At 43.2% G+C, this 17,901-nt stretch overlaps 1 protein-coding gene and 1 long non-coding RNA gene across 2 annotated transcripts in view; one reads left to right on the forward strand and one right to left on the reverse strand.

The window, feature by feature from the left end:
- The window catches only part of LOC134296807 (uncharacterized), a 25,101-nt gene extending 24,155 nt beyond the window's left edge, over window positions 1-946 (reverse strand). The window contains exon 1 of the long non-coding RNA XR_010003673.1: window positions 381-946. This is a non-coding gene — a long non-coding RNA (uncharacterized LOC134296807). The remainder of the gene's footprint in view (window positions 1-380) is intronic.
- Window positions 919-15,154, forward strand: dctn3 (dynactin subunit 3). Its single transcript, XM_062972635.1, has 7 exons — window positions 919-1,077; window positions 3,667-3,751; window positions 4,724-4,810; window positions 6,371-6,454; window positions 6,928-6,986; window positions 14,195-14,254; window positions 14,699-15,154. Exons 1-7 carry the CDS (start codon window positions 970-972, stop codon window positions 14,786-14,788), a joined length of 573 nt encoding a protein of 190 aa, XP_062828705.1. The 5' UTR covers window positions 919-969; the 3' UTR covers window positions 14,789-15,154.
- Window positions 15,155-17,901: the final 2,747 nt, after the last annotated feature.

A 17,901-nucleotide genomic window follows, 5' to 3' on the forward strand; every position in this document is an offset into this window, starting at 1 on the left:
TAAGACTTGACTGTAAGGAGAGCTGTTCAGCAGTGGAACTCTCTGCCTCAGAGTCAGGTGAAATCAGGTGAAATCTCCTTCCTTGGAGGCTTTTAAACAGGCTGGATGGCCATCTGTTGGGGGTGCTCTGGTTGTGCTTTTCCTATAGGGCAGAATAGGGATGGACTAGATGAGTCCCCTCCGGGGGAGATGGTGGCGGGATAGATGGCTGGATGGCCATCTGTTGGGGATGCTTTGGTTGTGCTTTTCCTGCATTGCAGAAGGGGGTTAGACTAGATAGCCTTTGGGGGCCTCTTCCAACTCTGTTATTGTATTATTATTATTATTATTATTATTATTATTATTATTATTATTATTACTCTCTACTTTCCCCTCCTCACCTGTTTCTTCTCTCTCTTTGCTTGTCTGTTGAACCAGCTTCCTAACTCTGTTGTAATCAGGGTTGTTGTATGTTTTCCGGGCTGTATGGCCATGTTCTAGAAGCATTCTCTCCTGACGTTTCTCCCACATCTATGGCGGGCATCCTCATAGGTTGTGAGGTAATCTTTTGTAATCAATGTGGTGTCGAAGGCTTTCATGGCCGGGATCACAGGGTTATTGTATGTTTTCCGGGCTGTATGGCCATGTTCCAGAAGCATTCTCGCCTGACGTTTCTCCCACATCTATGGCAGGCCTCCTCACAGGTTGTGAGGTAATCTTTTGTAATCAATGTGGTGTCGAAGGCTTTCATGGCCGGGATCACAGGGTGATTGTATGCTTTCCGGGCTGAATGGCCATGTTCCAGAAGCATTCTCTCCTGACGTTTCGCCCACATCTATGTCAGGCCTCCTCACAGGTTGTGAGGTGATCTGAGGCCATCTTTTTGTGATCTGAGAGAGCTCTGAGGCGCATTCCATGCGTCACTTCCGCCGCAGCCGCTCCTGATTGGTCCGCCTTCGGGACGGGCTTCCAGTGACAGGACTGGCCAAGATGGCGGCGTCTGCGGAGCTGCATCAGCTTCAGGGGAGGCTGGAGAGCCTGGAGGAGCGCGTCTTCGGGGCCTCCGCGGGGAAGGACGTCGCGGGATCCGCCAGGAAGGTAACGCGGTCTCGGCCGGGCTCCTTCTCTCCGCTCCGAGCCCGTTTTCCCCGGATGCGGCCTAACTCTAGGGCAGGCTTGGGCCTACTTGGGCCCTTCAGGTGTTTTGGACTCCAACTCCCAGAATTCCTCACAGCCTCGGGCCCTTTCCTTTTCCCCCTCAGCCGCTTAAGCGGCTGAGGGGGAAAAGGAAAGGGCCCGAGGCTGTGAGGAATTCTGGGAGTTGGAGTCCAAAACACCTGGAGGGCCCAAGTAGGCCCAGGCTTGCCTTAGGCTTCATCCAGAATCCATAATAATGGGCTGGATAATTCCTTAGCTTAGAAGCCCTACTTGCAAAATATTAATGGAATAATTACTGCCGTCGGAGGCGTTCATGTCAGGAATCACTGGGTTGCTGTGAGTTTTCCAGGCTGTATGGCCATGTCCCTGCAGCATCCTCTCCTGACGCTTGGCCTGCATCTGTGGCTCATGGCATCTTCATAGGAAATTAGGCAAGCTGCCACCTTGGAAGTGTTTAGGAAGAGCTCGAAAACCTGGCTCTTTACACAGGCTTTTGAATAAGTACCGCCAATTTTTATATTAAACTCTTGCACTAGTGGTTACTTTTTGATCGGTTGCACCCACATGGTTAATTTTTTGATATTGCCTTAGGGTTCTCCCCCATGATCTTACAGCACTTTAACTTCCTCCATTTTTACAAGCCTTACTTAATGCACTTTTGCCCAGTTCATTTTATTTTATTTTATTTTATTTCTATCATTTCTACTCCGCCCTTCTCACCCACAGGGACTCAGGGCAGCTTACAGACTGGCAATGTATGCCAATACACCATAGTACAATAAAATAAACATTAAACATTTTATGATTTTATTGCTGTATTTTAACCTGTGTTTTATTAATGATTGTGATTTTATTTTATGTCTTTTTAATTTACATTTGCGCGTTTTTGGTACATGATGTATTATATATTTGTTTTGTATTTGTAAGCCGCCCCGAGTCTCCCTGGGGAGATGGAGGCGGGGTATAAAAATAAAATAATAATAATAATAATTATTATTAACTGACGTGAGTCAAGCAACTGGAGTGTAAATATCCCTGTAGAATGATGTCCAGGGTGGGAGAAAGAAGCCTTGTCTGTTTGAAGCAAGTGTGGATGTTGCAATTAGCAAGCTTGAATAGCATTGAGTAGCCTTGCAGCTGCAAAAGTCCACTGAATGCAGTATTGCCCAGACTAAAAGAACACGAAAGGCACTGCAGAGTGATTCAACCAGAGAAGTCAGCCATAGCAGAACACTTCATGAATAATAATAGTAATAAGAAGAATAATGTAAGGCTTTATTTCTAACCCACCCTCTCTCCCTGAAGAGACTCAGGACAGCTTCCAAAAACAAAATGGCAAACTTTTAAAAATACCATTAGCCACAGATGCAGGCAAACCATCAGGAGAGAATGCTGCTGGAACATGGCCATACAGCCCAAAAAACTCACAGCAACCCAGAAAAAAATTATTCCTTGAAATTGTGAATGGGTGCACACTACATCTGCACTATTGGTCTCTAATTGAACTTTTTCTCCTTCTGTGGGAAATAAGCAGTAACCAGCCTGTACTTGAAATATTAAAATTGTGTTCATTTTTCAGTTCAGGTTTTAGGTTTCAATGTACAGTTAAATTGGATACATAAATGTAATATGAAGCACTTAAAATAACATCATAGTAATGGAGATAGCAAGATGTTCTCAAACCTTTTTCTGCTGTTTCCTTTGTATTTTCTTAAATGAGCTCTAGCTTTCTTTGGTTTTTAAAATAATCTGGTTATAGATTGTTCTACACTGACCCACAGAAAGAAAGAGACAGACCTAATAACATGCAATGAGATTCTTAGGTCCATGAGAACTTGGAGGTGGATTTCCTCAGTGCACATCCTGACCACTAGATCAGATAAAATCATAGCGTTGGAAGAGACCTCACGGTCTCTTCCAACGGATTTTTTTTCCGTATTCTCTTTATTTTTCATTTTACCTTTCCCCTCACTATCTTGTGTGGGATATAATCTTAGTACAGTAGAGTCTCACTTATCCAACATAAATGGGTCGACAGAATGTTGGATAAGCGAATATGTTGGATAATAAGGAGGCATTAAGGAAAAGCCTATAAAAACTTAAATTAGGTTATGATTTTACAAATGAAGCACCAAAACATCATGTTAGACAACAAATTTGGCAGAAAAAGTAGTTCAGTATGCAGTAATGCTATGTAGTAATTACTGTATTTATGAATTTAGCACCAAAATATCACGATGTATTGAAAACATTGACTAAAAAAATGCGTTGGATAATCCAGAACGTTGGATAAGCGAGTGTTGGATAAGTGAGACTCTACTGTAAATAAGAATCCGGTTTACATTCCAATTTTATTTTTAAAATTTTCCCGCATTCAGTATTAATTATTTACTATGGAGTTTGAACTTGAACTGCCAGGGCTCAATGCTGCGGAGTCCTGAGAGTAGAAGGAAACTAAAAACCTTGTAAAACTACTAGTATTCAGTTGCTTAACTTCATCTCGTTCTCTTAAACTTTTTTCTTTTTCAGATAGGAGATGGCTTAGGCAAAGTACAGGTGGCTTTGAACAATGTAGCAAGCAAGAGAGAGAGAGTTAAAATCCTTTTCAAAAAAAGTAAGTTATCTTTTAAGTTTTTCATGAATAAATTTTAGCTCTATTGCAAGTGTAATCGAAAGTATTTAATTGGAGAGTACATTCTGTGGGTTATTTGATGCATCTATGTAACCAATTCAGTTTGACACCAGTTTAGCTCCCATGGCTCAGTGCTGTGGAATCCTGGGAGTTGTCGTTTGGTGAGACGCCAGCACTCTTTGGCGGAAAAGGCTACAGACCTATAAAAGTACAACTGTGGCATTGAACCCTTGGAGGTGTGTGTAGCTTCTTGAATACAATAAATATAGAATAATCAGAACTTTCTTCCCTAGACTGTGGTGGAGGCTCCTTCTTTGGAGGCTTTTAAACAGAGGCTGGATGGCCATATGCCGGGGGTGCTTTGAATGCGATTTCCTGCTTCTTGGCAGGGGGTTGGACTGGATGGCCCATGAGGTCTCTTCCAACTCTACTATTCTATGATTCTATGAAGTGGCTGTTTTACTGTCACAGACATTTGTTTCATTGACATGTGTGGCTTAAATGTTATGATCATGGATTTAAAGCTTTATATGTTTTTTTCAAAATTGGAATTTTTATAATAACATAAAGAGAATACATATTTCCCTACTTTAAAGTGGTTGTGTGCTTCTTGGCCAGTGGTTCCCAGTCTGTGGGTCCCCAGATGTTTTGGCCTTCAAATCCCAGAAATCCTAACAGCTGGTAAACTGGCTGGGATTTCTGGGAGTTGTAGGCCAAAAGACCTGGGGACCCACAAGTTGAGAACTACTGTTCTAGGCATCAACTAACAATGCTATTTCTAAGAAACGTGTTAGTCTTTCCCCGCAAAACATCAAAGCATCCTTTGTTTCTTTCTAAGCTAACATGCTTATTTAAACTGTTGTGTCTGTTTCCTCAGATACATTTCTGTCCTTGTTGCCTCTAAGATTCCAATTCTCTATTTTTGTTTGTTTGTTTTGCAATCATTGACACAAGTTGAAGACATCATAAAATACTTGGATCCTCAATACATTGATCGGATGGCCATTCCAGATGCGATGAAGGTGCAGTTTATCTTGGCAGGTAATTCTTAAATGCAAAGTTTAAGCAATTGATTTTTTTGTTTTTAAATTAAATGCCAGTTTTTAAGGAGGTTTACATCGGCCAGTTCTATACTGCCAAATAATGCAGTTTCAACTGCATTATAGGGTCAAGCATAGACCCATATACAGGCAGTCCATGAGTTACAAACATCAACAACAGGGTGGGACAACAAGAAGTGAGAGGAAAAATATCCCTCCAAAGGGAAATTAACTCCTGGAAGAGTTATTATCCTGAGGAAAATATGTCTCCACTGAAGCTTTGTCACCAATCTTTGTTTTCATGGTACCCCAAAGTTTTCCAAATCCAATTGTCGGAGGGACAGTATGTGAAATGAAATAGACAGCAAAACAAATATTGCAGGGATGTTAACTCTTCCCTGTGCAATCCAATTTTTAAAAAATGGCTGGTGTTATACTTCTAAATGTGCTTTTAATCCAACTTAAGAACATACTTACCCAGGGACTGCTTGTAATGCAGTTCCTGCAGTATAATATGGATCTATGCTGATAATTTAATGCAGACTAGAGGTCTGTAGATTATTTTCAAATATTCATGTGTATTGGTTTGAATCGTTAAAAAGAAAATTTACAAGGATGTCTTCAGAAGAGGCAGCAGGTTTGTTTTCTGCTGCTTTGGAGACCAGGACTTAATGGAGCCATGGGTTCAAATGACAGGAAAGGAGATTCCATCTGAACTTGAGGAAGAGCTTCCTGACCATAAGAAGAGCTGTTCATCAGGGAACTCTTTGCCTCGTAGTCTGGTGGAAGCTCCTTCTTTGGAGGTTTTTAAACACAGGCTGGATGGACATCAGTTGGGAGTGCTTGAATTGTGCTTTTCCTGCCTGGCAGAATGAGGTCAGACTGGATGGCGCTTAGGATCTCTTCCAATTCTATGATTAATTGAATGCCAGCTGTGTTTTTGGGCTGTAGTCCTGTGCACAGTTTCCTCTGAGTAAACTCTGTTGAACGCAGGGCCCTGTCCTTCCACAGCCACACCCAGAATATCAAGGCAGAATAACACACAATATCTGCTTTGAACTGGGTTATCTGACCCCACACTGCCATTTATCTCAGTTCAAAGCAGATAATGTGGGATTTTATTCACCTGTGTGGAAGGCCTCAGTGCTTCTTTCTTAGAAGTAGAAACTGCTAAGTTTGTCATCTTGAGCATTCATCTTAAGTTTGTCATCTTAAGGCCCGGGCTGTGGCGCAGGCTGGAGAGCAAGCCAGCTGCAACCAGTTGCAATGAATCACTCTGACCAGGAGGTCGAGAGTTCGAGGCCCGCTCGGAGAATATGTTTGTCTTGTCTTTGTTCTATGTTAAAAGGCATTGAATGTTTGCCTTTATGTGTAATGTGATCCGCCCTGAGTCCCCTTCGGGGTGAGAAGGGCGGAATATAAATGCTGTAAATAAATAAATTTGGCTATATGACTGAACAGCCAGTTTAATGTGATTGTCCATTTGCGCCTCTTGGGCAAAGACTGTGTTATTTGTTGATTATTGTCCACTGAAGCCTGTGGTTGTGTTTTTACCCCTCAGAAGAGCAGTCCATCATGGCTCAGGCAGCACTTTTGGAGCAGGTGAACAGCCTGCAGCCTTACCTAGACAGTGCCCACATCAAAGGTGAGTATCGCAGCCCTTTGTCTCAGGGGCTCAACTTTCTGCATTGTACACAACATTTCAACCTCTATCTCTTTGGCATTTCCTCGGCCTTGCAGTTGCCCTTATTCTCATTCTTAGGTTCTCTGGTGTTTGTAGACATTTAGGTCATTAGGGAGACTTCTCTATTTTCTCTTTCATACCTTCTGCCCACTGTCTCTAGAAGTTTAGATGCCCAGTTGGCTAGTGCTAGCCTCATTAGTCAGTTGGCCATCCTAGCATTGCACTTCATATGTGATTTACTTTATATATTTGGATGTTACCATAATTATCAGGGCTAATCAAAGACTTAGACTTGTGCTGCCTACCACCCTTCCTTTTGGAACCAACCATCTATTCCCTGCCATCATTCAAGCCCGGGAGGATTTCTTAAGCAAAGGCCTAATGAATGTCATTTCTGAGAGACAGGCGTTCTGACCTTCATCTTTCTCTTGCAGCCGCTCCCGATCATGCAGCCAAACTGCAGAGACTTTCACAGATCCACATTCAGCAGCAGGTAGGACAGACCCTTGAGCACTTCAGAAATCCTTGTTTAGTTTAATCTTTCACTTTTAAAAAACTTTGGGGTTGCACAAAAATAGAAGCAAATATCTCAGTGTTTCAGGGTACGTGCTAGTGGAGATGTGGGGAATCTGGGTCTCAGGTCTACTCTGATTTATATATATTGTCAAAGACAGAACGCCACAAGATCAAAGATAACAGAGTTTATTGGATAACAGAACTCAAAATGCCCGTAAAATACAAGGGCCAGGCAGTATTAGCCTTTAAAAGCAAAAAGGGGCAAGGAAAAACGTTCAAAAGATAAACCGGATTAAACCGGAGTTTAATCCGGGTAAAAACAAAACAGCTTGCTTCAGCCTGGGGATAAACAAAACAGAAGCCGGGGAACAAAGTGTTCAAAAGAATGCAATTAATTGGCAGCAGATTCCTCTCTGCTGCCAGCACTGTGCTTTGAGTAACTTGAGTCACTCCTCCACACAGCAGGCAAGATTTCCAATACACACAGATCAGCCGAGGATTGAAGCAGTAGAGTAGACCCAGTTCCTTTCCGTAGTTCAAGCCAGAAGCAGACGTTTGTAGTTTCACCAAGTCCGAGTAGGGGGAAGTCAAGCCGTGGTCAGTTCAGTCCGAAATCCAAAGCAGGAGATGGCGTCCGTCAAGAAGACGACGGAAGGTCAAAGCTAATGAGATTAAGCACAAGTTTGCACAAACAAAAGCCCACACAATTCCTCCCGCCGTCTGACCCCAAATTCCAAAACAACTTACGTATCAGCACACGAAAACACACCAGTCTTCAGGAAAGCGTCCCACACAGATCCCAAGCGTTCGTCCAGATTACCTTGCCCAACGCAATTTGCAATTGCTCCCAAGCCTCATTTTATGCCAGTTACAAATCCTCATCACTATCAGCTGCCCTCCTCATCACTTTCCTCATCAGAGCTGGAACACCTCTGACTACGCCCCACAGCATCCCCAGCTGTGGATCCCGTCCCATCCCTCCAGCTTGTCCATGGGTCTAATCCTGAAGGTCCCCATTCATCTTCCATCCCATCATTGCCAGTGGCACCCAATTCCTCCCTCACCCGAGTCCAATCCATCTCATCCTCCTCCGAGCTAACCAGCCCCTCCTCCATTCTCTCCGTAAACCCCTCAAAAGACTCTTCGTCAGATGGTGCTGCAAAGATATCTCGCAGTCTCTTTCTTTCTCGCTCCTCGAGAGTATCTGACTCTCGAGGAGTCTTACGCCCACGTCTGCCAGTAACAGAGCCATGAGGCTCAATCATAACACTATCCCCTCTCACAAAGGCCTCCTCCCCCGAAGGCGGAGAGGTGGCAGTGATACCCTCCGCTATAGCACCACGACGACTGGAGGTATCTAATTTTAACAGTGAACGATGGAAAACTGGATGGACCTTTAAACTAGACGGTAAACGCAAACGAAACGCAACGGAAGAAATCTTTTTAACGATAGGAAAGGGACCCAAATACCGAGGCGCAAACTTTCCCCCAGCCTGTTTAATATGTTTGGAAGACAACCACACCAAATCCCCTTCTTCCAACTCCTCCCCTGCCTGCCTGCGGCGATCGGCCTGAGTCTTTTGCGTTGCCTTAGCTTCCAACAGTAAGCGACGGGCAACATCATGCAACGCAGCCATTTCCGAAGAGCGGTACACAGGGTCAGAAGAGACCACATTGGTCGACGGCGCCACACCTCCCCGTGGGTGAAAACCATACGTTAGTTCAAATGGTGTATGCTGACTAGACGTGTGCACCGCATTTTTGTAAGCGAACTCCGCCACCGGTAGCCACTTCACCCAAGCAGTGGGTTGATCTAAACAAAAACAACGTAAATATTGCTCCAAGAGCCCATTAACCCGTTCCGACTGACCATCCGTTTGCGGATGAAACGCAGAAGAAACGTTTAACTTAGTACCTAAGCACTCATGGAAGTGTTTCCAAAAGCATGACACAAATTGCGGAGCCCTATCCGAAATAATCACCTCGGGAGCTCCGTGCAAACGATAGATGTGCTTAGTAAACAGCAAGGCCAACGTAGGGGCCGCCGGAATGGTTGAACAAGGAATAAAATGAGCCAGTTTGCTAAATAAATCCACCACCACCCAAATACAAGTATAACCCCCAGACTTAGGCAAATCCGAAATAAAATCCATGGAAATGATTTGCCATGGCCTCTCAGGAACAGGTAGAGACGACAACAAACCTCTAGGGCGCCCAACAGGCGTCTTACTCTGCTGGCAAACAGCGCAGCTGTCACAAAAGCGCAGAATGTCTTGCCGCATCTTTGGCCACCAGTAGCTCCTGGTGATAAGCTGCACGGTCTTGAACCTGCCAAAGTGCCCAGCCATGGGTTCGTCATGGTGGGCTCTAATCACCTCCAACCTGAGGGCCCCCACTGGTACATAGACCTGCCCCCTGCGTACCAATACTCCGTCTTGATCTTGTAGATGAGGCAGTATTGTACGGTTACCTGCTGATAACAGCATAAGTTGCTCCTGAGTCCACACATCGTCCCTCTGAGCCTCAAGGATCTGGTCATGTAACCCGAGCTCATTATCTACAACACATAGAGAGGCAGTAGGCAAGATGGTCTGACATACTACCTGCTCATTGGTCTTAAACTCCGGCTTGCGGGACAAGGCGTCGGCCCGCAAGTTTGCCTTCCCCTCCACGAACTGCACTTTGAAGTTAAACCTGGAGAAAAACAAAGCCCATCGGATTTGACGCTGGTTTAACTTTTTTGCTGTTTGCAAGTGCTCCAAATTCTTGTGATCAGACCTGACCACGATTTGGTGCCGCGCCCCTTCTAGCCAGTGCCGCCACACCTCAAACGCCACCTTAATCGCCAACAACTCCTTCTCCCATATGGTATAGTTCTGCTCGAATGGTGTTAGTTGCCGCGAGTAAAATCCACAGGGACGCAAGGTCCCTGAGGAATCTTTCTGAGACAATACAGCCCCCAACGCGTAGCTAGAAGTGTCCGCTTCTACCACGAACGGTTTGTCAACATCAGGATGTGTTAGTATGTTGTCTGATTGAAAGCTAGACTTTAGTTGTAAAAACGCGTCGTGAGCTTCCCGCCCCCACACAAATGGCTGTTTCTTGCGCAGGAGCTGCGTCAAAGGCACCGTGAGCTTTGCAAAATTCGGAATAAACTCCCGGTAGTAATTAGCGAATCCTAAGAACCTTTGCACATCCTTCTTAGTCTTAAGCTCCTGCCATGAGTTGACGGCGTCAACCTTATGTGGGTCCATTTTAAGTTCCCTACCTGACACTACATGACCTAGGAACTCCACTTCAGGCACATGAAAGACGCACTTGGAAGCCTTGGCGAAGAGCCCATTAGCCCGCAGACGGTGCAGAACCTGCTTGACATGTTGACGATGTTCTTTCTCGTCCTTAGAAAAAATCAAGATATCATCCAAATAAATCACTAAAAATTAGTCAATTATGTCCCTAAACACATCGTTCATGAACCTCTGGAAGACCGCAGGCGCATTGCAAAGTCCGAAAGGCATGACTCGGAACTCGTGGCATCCGAAGCACGTGTTAAATGCCGTCTTCCATTCATCACCTTCCCGTATTCGGATTAAGTTATACGCCCCCCACAGGTCAAGCTTGGTAAAGACCTTAGCCCCTTGCACCCTCGATAACAGTTCCGAGATTAAAGGCAGCGGGTACCTATCCCGAATGGTGTATTTGTTTAGGATCCGATAATCGCAGACCAACCTAAGTTCCCCAGTCTTTTTGGCTACAAAGAATACCGGTGCCGCAGTTGGAGAGCTAGATGGGCGAATAAACCCCTTGGTTAAATTTTCATCTAGGAACTCTCGCAAAGCTTGCCTTTCCGGTACAGTCAAGGCATACAGCCTTCCTGCTGGCAATTTCGCACCTTCCGCTAGCTTAATGGCGCAATCATACGGCCTGTGCGGCGGTAACTTGTCCGCTTCTTTTTTACAAAATACATCAGAGAACTCCCCATACTCAGCAGGCACTCCCTCCATATCAGATTGAGAAACGTTCAGAGTGCAACAATCCTGCCTCTTTAAGGTCAACTTACGCGTCACCCAATCTACTTGTGGATTTACTACAGCTAGCCAATCCATCCCCAGGATCACATCGTATCTGGGCAAGCTTGTAATATCCCACACAAACGTTCCCGTTACTCCCTGCACCTCCCACATTACTGCCGAGGTCTCATGGTTAACCACCCCAGTCTCCAGCAGTCTCCCATCCGCTCCTTCCACCCACACGTCGCATGCCTTGCGCACTCTAGGAATGCCATGCTTCCTAGCAAACTCAATATCCACGTAAGAGACCGTAGCCCCTGAGTCCAGCAGTGCCAAAGTAGAAACAAGTTCCTTTCCCCCAACAGATAATGTAATGGGTACGAAAACATGCTTCCTCCCCTCAGTTGACTGCTTTAGTAGCCCTAATGCGTTGGACTCACGTCGCACTAGGGCTGGCCTTTTCCCGAAAGCTGGGAAGGTTTCACATTACAGTTTTTGGCAAAATGCCCAGCATTCCCACAGTACAAACACAACCCCAGCTGCCTCCTGCGGTTCTTTTCTTCTGTAGACAGCTTTTTAAAGACCCCAAGCTCCATAGGCTCTTCCCCCATCACCACAGGTGCCCTGGTTACATGCATAGGTGGCGTACACATTGCTTTCGAGTGTTTACGGGACTCGAACCTGGCGTCCAAACGCAGCACCTTAGCTACTAAGGCATCCCAACTCTCAGCCGGCTCCAAGCGTGCTAATTCATCCTGGAGATAATCACTTAACCCAGCAGTAAACAAAAGCATGAATGCATTTTCCCCCCAGTCCAGCTGGTGGCGATACAAATTAAACTTATTTAAGTAATCCAAAACAGTCCCCTTTCCCTGTTTCAACCGATACAGAGCCCACCCAGCATTCTCCGTGCGGAGAGGGTCCCCAAAAGTGTCAGTTAGTAACTTCTTGAAATTATTCAAATTGTCCTTGACTGGGTCATTTCCCAAAATTAAATTAGTGGCCCATTGTCCTGCAGGACCAGTCAACAAACTCAAAATAAATGCCACCTTGCTAGTGTCTGTAGGGTAAGCATGAGCACTGAGCTGGGAAAAATAAAGCTCAACTTGTGCCAAAAAAGTTGGCAACTTGCACCTGGTTCCGTCAAAGCGTTCAGGAGTCAAAACATGTCCTTTAACAGCATTAGCTGTTTGACTGACAGTAAAGGCCGTTTGTAATTGATCGAACTTAGCCCTTAACTCATCCATCGTCTTCCTGACGGGATTTATTACTGCAATAAACCTTTTTTATGGCGTTGGGCAATCTGTCAAAGACAGAACGCCACAAGATCAAAGATAACAGAGTTTATTGGATAACAGAACTCAAAATGCCCGTAAAATACAAGGGCCAGGCAGTATTAGCCTTTAAAAGCAAAAAGGGGCAAGGAAAAACGTTCAAAAGATAAACCGGATTAAACCGGAGTTTAATCCGGGTAAAAACAAAACAGCTTGCTTCAGCCTGGGGATAAACAAAACAGAAGCCGGGGAACAAAGTGTTCAAAAGAATGCAATTAATTGGCAGCAGATTCCTCTCTGCTGCCAGCACTGTGCTTTGAGTAACTTGAGTCACTCCTCCACACAGCAGGCAAGATTTCCAATACACACAGATCAACCGAGGATTGAAGCAGTAGAGTAGACCCAGTTCCTTTCCGTAGTTCAAGCCAGAAGCAGACGTTTGTAGTTTCACCAAGTCCGAGTAGGGGGAAGTCAAGCCGTGGTCAGTTCAGTCCGAAATCCAAAGCAGGAGATGGCGTCCGTCAAGAAGACGACGGAAGGTCAAAGCTAATGAGATTAAGCACAAGTTTGCACAAACAAAAGCCCACACAATTCCTCCCGCCGTCACCCCAAATTCCAAAACAACTTACGTATCAGCACACGAAAACACACCAGTCTTCAGGAAAGCGTCCCACACAGATCCCAAGCGTTCGTCCAGATTACCTTGCCCAACGCAATTTGCAATTGCTCCCAAGCCTCATTTTATGCCAGTTACAAATCCTCATCACTATCAGCTGCCCTCCTTAACCCGGGCGTTTCCTCATCACTTTCCTCATCAGAGCTGGAACACCTCTGACTACGCCCCACAGCATCCCCAGCTGTGGATCCCGTCCCATCCCTCCAGCTTGTCCATGGGTCTAATCCTGAAGGTCCCCATTCATCTTCCATCCCATCATTGCCAGTGGCACCCAATTCCTCCCTCACCCGAGTCCAATCCATCTCATCCTCCTCCGAGCTAACCAGCCCCTCCTCCATTCTCTCCGTAAACCCCTCAAAAGACTCTTCGTCAGATGGTGCTGCAAAGATATCTCGCAGTCTCTTTCTTTCTCGCTCCTCGAGAGTATCTGACTCTCGAGGAGTCTTACGCCCACGTCTGCCAGTAACAGAGCCATGAGGCTCAATCATAACATATATACTGCCATATAATTCAGTTTGAAACTGCATTACATTGTCAGTGTGTACCAAGCATGGGCACACTTTTGGCCCTCCAGGTGGTTTGGACTTCAGCTTCCACAATTCGTAATTGCCTATTGGCTGTTAGGAATTGTGGAAGTTGAAGTCCAAAATACATGGAGGAGGGCCAAAATTTGCCCATGCCCATTGTACACTAAGATAATGCAGTTCAGTTAAATACATTTATGAGTGTAGACTACAAGAAATGCAAAACAAATATAAAGTCAATAAATAATGAATGCAAAGTTGAACCAGAGTGGGCTGCAAAGGGGACAAAAGTCTGGATGGATCTACACTGTAGAATTAATACAGCTTGACACCTCTTGAACTGCCATTGCTCAGTGCTATTTGATCATGGACTTTGTAGTTTTATAAAGTCTTTAACTTCTCTGTCAAAAAGTGCTGGTTCTTCACAAAGTTTTTTGAATTAGCCATGACAAAAAAGCACTGCCTGCACACAATATCAACAGGCACCAAAGAAATCATAATCATGCTCCCAGGGTTCTCTATAGCGTTGAGCTACAGCAGATAAAGTGATGTCAAACTGTATTATGATCCCATAGTATCAGTGCACCCAGCATTTTCAACGTTGCTTTCTGATAGTTGTTTTGTAAGAAGCCAGTTGCTGTTTAGCAATAAAATACTGAAGGAGTGAGGAGGAAAAATGCTTAACTCCATTAATGTTCCAGGACCAGAGTGAAGCGGTGACGGAGAATGTCCGGTTACTCCTGGATGATTACAACACAATGGTATCCTTTTTAATGCAGAGCTTGTTGAGGGAAGAATTTCAGCAGGGAGGGTGGCAAACCCTATGGATGAAAGCTGCCCCTGTGACGTCAACTAGGCTTTCTTCAGCCTCCCATCGTCCCTGAGGTGTGTCTACAAGAATGAATGCAAGTTTACACCACTTCAATTGCCCTGGCTCGGGGCTATGGATTCCTGGGAGTTGTAGTTTCACCAAGCCTCTATCCTTCTCTGCCAGGGAGTGTTGGTGCCTCACCAAACTACAAATCCCAGGATTCCACAACCCTGAGCCAGGGCAATTCAAGAGCTGTTAAGCTGAATTACAGTCACTGACTTAATATTGTCCACCGGCTGTTAAAGAGACCTTTTTTCCCTAGCACACTGCACTCACTCCTGCTTTTTGATATTGAGTTTCTTGGTCCCAACTTTTCCTTAAAAGATTCCTCCAGACGTTTCTCCTGTCTAAACAGTTTGTCCAATGGGATGAATTATTGACCAAACTGGAAGCAGCAAAGCAAGTGAAGCCTGCGCCCGAGTGAAGGCAGGGCCCTTGTTTGGCAGTGCGTGGAACCCATGACTCCTGCGTCTCCTTGCATAATATTTCCTTTTAAGAAAGCAACTTCTCTCCTCCATATCCGAGAGCATCGTATCCTGGGCCCTTGAATTGGGACCTCAGGAATTGCTGGGATTTTTATCGGAAGCCAGACTTGACAGAGTTGTTGAACGGTCTTACAGCGGCGCTACATCCCTGTCCGTATGTTCAGTTTGTGCTTTTTCTCCTTCTGACTTAACTCTTCCCCTTAAGTTATTTTTGCTTCCCATTCATCCCACCAGTTGTATTGCATGACCCATCATTCTAGTTCCTGTTACTATGGACCATAATAAAACTAATGACTCCCACAGTACTCCTGTCTCTTCCTTGCAGGGAAGGATTCATTATTTGTAAGATTTATAGGACACTTCTGAAAGCTGGTAGCAAAGAATAATGAGGTATATTAAAGTATTCATTTTTTCATATACTGAAAACCTTTTAAGAATTCAGTTCAAATTGATTTATTTTAGCACCACAGAATCTTCATGTTTGAGGGAAACACAAGACATCTAGTCTAACTGCAAAACAGGTCAAAGCATTCCAGTATTTTGGTTTGTATTTATTTATTTAAATGCTTGTTCCACACTTTATATTGTGGGATTTCAGGGCCTCATTTAGGCATATATAATTCCAAAACAATCCCAAATTTAAAGCAATAATAATAATTTGGACAACTGAAACTTTATTTATTTTATTACATTTATATCCTGCCCTTCTCACCCCGAAGGGGACTCAGAACGGCTTACAAATAATATTTACATAAATGTATTATATTATTAGCATAGCACAATATTAGCATTATATATAACTATATTGTACTACACCACTATACTGTAATATTAGTAACATTACATGTAATATATAATATGTAATTAATATTATATTGTGTTAGAATTAGTATTATATTGTATTACAGTATAATATTATCAATATATGTATATACAATGTATTAATTAATGTCTTCCTAGCTTCTCCTCTTTGCTCTGGCCCCAGAGCATCTGTTACTTACTAAGCAATTTAAGTTACTTACTAAACAATTTAAACGACTTGAGGGCTTAAACCATGTAAGTGAACATTTGTGATGTGACTTAAGCTTTAGGGGCTTCAATAAAAATCATGGCACAGAAAAAAGAATCAAGCCTTCATACAGGTAATGTCTCCCTTCTGTAACAAAACCAACAAAGAGAGAGACTTATGACATCTTACATATTAACATATTATCTTTGGCTGTTCCAACGGACTTTAGCAGGTTCCTAGTTAGTCTTCAGATGCCACAAGACCATTTTTATTGCCACAGACTGAATGCAGCTACCACACACAACACCCCTCAACATCCTACAACATCATCGCCATTTATTAAATAAAATTATTTACAAAATTATTGCTTCAACTTCTGAGAGTTATTTGGTGGAAGACGACACCAACCTGTAAGAGATAAGATCCAAAGCTACTTCTAGTTTAAATACATATTCATTTCCATTTAGAGATATAACCTCATTTTACAAATGGAATAAGGGTGGTTGAGCAGAAAAGGCCGCTGTGGTCATGGTGTATGCATGGCGGGGCTGGGGAAAGACCAGATTCAACCCACATACCTTAGTTTATTGTTTTAATTATGTTTTCACTGTATTTTAACATTTATTATTTAAATGTCTATTTTTGTACTTGTTTAAAGGCATTGAATTATTACCATACTGTGAAGCCGCTTTGAGTCCCCTCCGGGGTGAGAAAGGCGGGGTAAAAGTATTGCAATTAAATAAATAAATAAATAGAATTAATTTAGCCAGTTCAGGAGCAAGGATAAACTAGCAGAAGTTCAATTAGTCAGAGGCCAAGAGTTCGCTCATCAAAGTTCTTAGAATAATGTTCCAGAATGCAAGAGCACAAAACAAAATCTTCTCGTTCTTAGTTTTTTTATTGAGTATTGGGAATACATTAAAAAAAAGAGAGAAGGAGATAAAAGAAGGAAAAAAAAAACGAACGAGGTCAACAAACAAACCCACATTATGTTCCGTTTAGCATACATAGTAGTCCATCTGTACTTATTTTTCTTTACATTGAAAGTAGGAGAACATAAGTGGAACAGGAAAGTAGGAAAATAAGATGGGGGTGAAGCCCTATATATAAACAACCACAAGGCAAAACAAACCTAAACAAGGCAAAACAAACCTAAACAGAGCAAGGGGAGAAGTAAAAAAGGAAAAAAAAGAAAAAAAAAAAAGAAGAAGAAACAGTTATCCCACAAAAGTGGGAGTGAAGAATTGTCCGCTTCCGATCTTTTGCATCGAGGTTAAAAAAAAAAGAAAAATAAAGACCAAATGTTCATCTGAAGATGTACATGTCTTGTCTTTAGTACCCCCGCCCAATTAGTCATATTAATCTTGTTTTTAGAAATTTGGGTTTCTTCTTTTGTTATTTAATATGTTTTTTCAGTAGAGTCCAGTCGGCTGATTTTTTTGGTATTCCTTGGTTCCTTTTGAGGTATTGTGTTAAAGTGTCCATATTCATAATGTCTAGCAATTTCAAAAGCCAGTCTTCTATCTGGGGTATTTCTTTCAGTTTCCAATTTTTGGCATAGATCATTCTAGCTGCTGTCACCATATAATTGAATAGTATGTCTTTGCTTAGCTCCATTTCAAAATCTGCCATTCCTAAAAGAAAGTATTCTGGTTTCATTTGGAATTTTATTCCTAATATTTCCTGAATTTTCCCATGAATTTTTGTCCAAAACTTTTTTGCAATTTTACAAGACCACCACATATGGAAGAAGGATCCCTCCTGAGTTTCGCACTTCCAGCAGTTGTTTTGTAGGTTTTTATAACATCTTGCCAATTTTTGTGGTGTGAGGTACCAGCGGTACATCATTTTATACCAATTTTCTTTTATTTCATATGCATATGTGTACTTTAGTCTTTTATTCCAATTTCTTTCCCAATCCTCCATTTTTATTGGATGACCTATGTTGGAGGCCCATTTAGTCATACAGTCCTTTACCATTTCTGTTTCCGTCGACCATTCTAATAGAACTTTATATATCCTTGCCATTTCTTTCTTTTCTAA

The sequence above is a fragment of the Anolis carolinensis genome, chromosome 2 (genome assembly GCF_035594765.1).
Source record: "Anolis carolinensis isolate JA03-04 chromosome 2, rAnoCar3.1.pri, whole genome shotgun sequence".
NCBI lineage: Eukaryota > Metazoa > Chordata > Lepidosauria > Squamata > Dactyloidae > Anolis > Anolis carolinensis.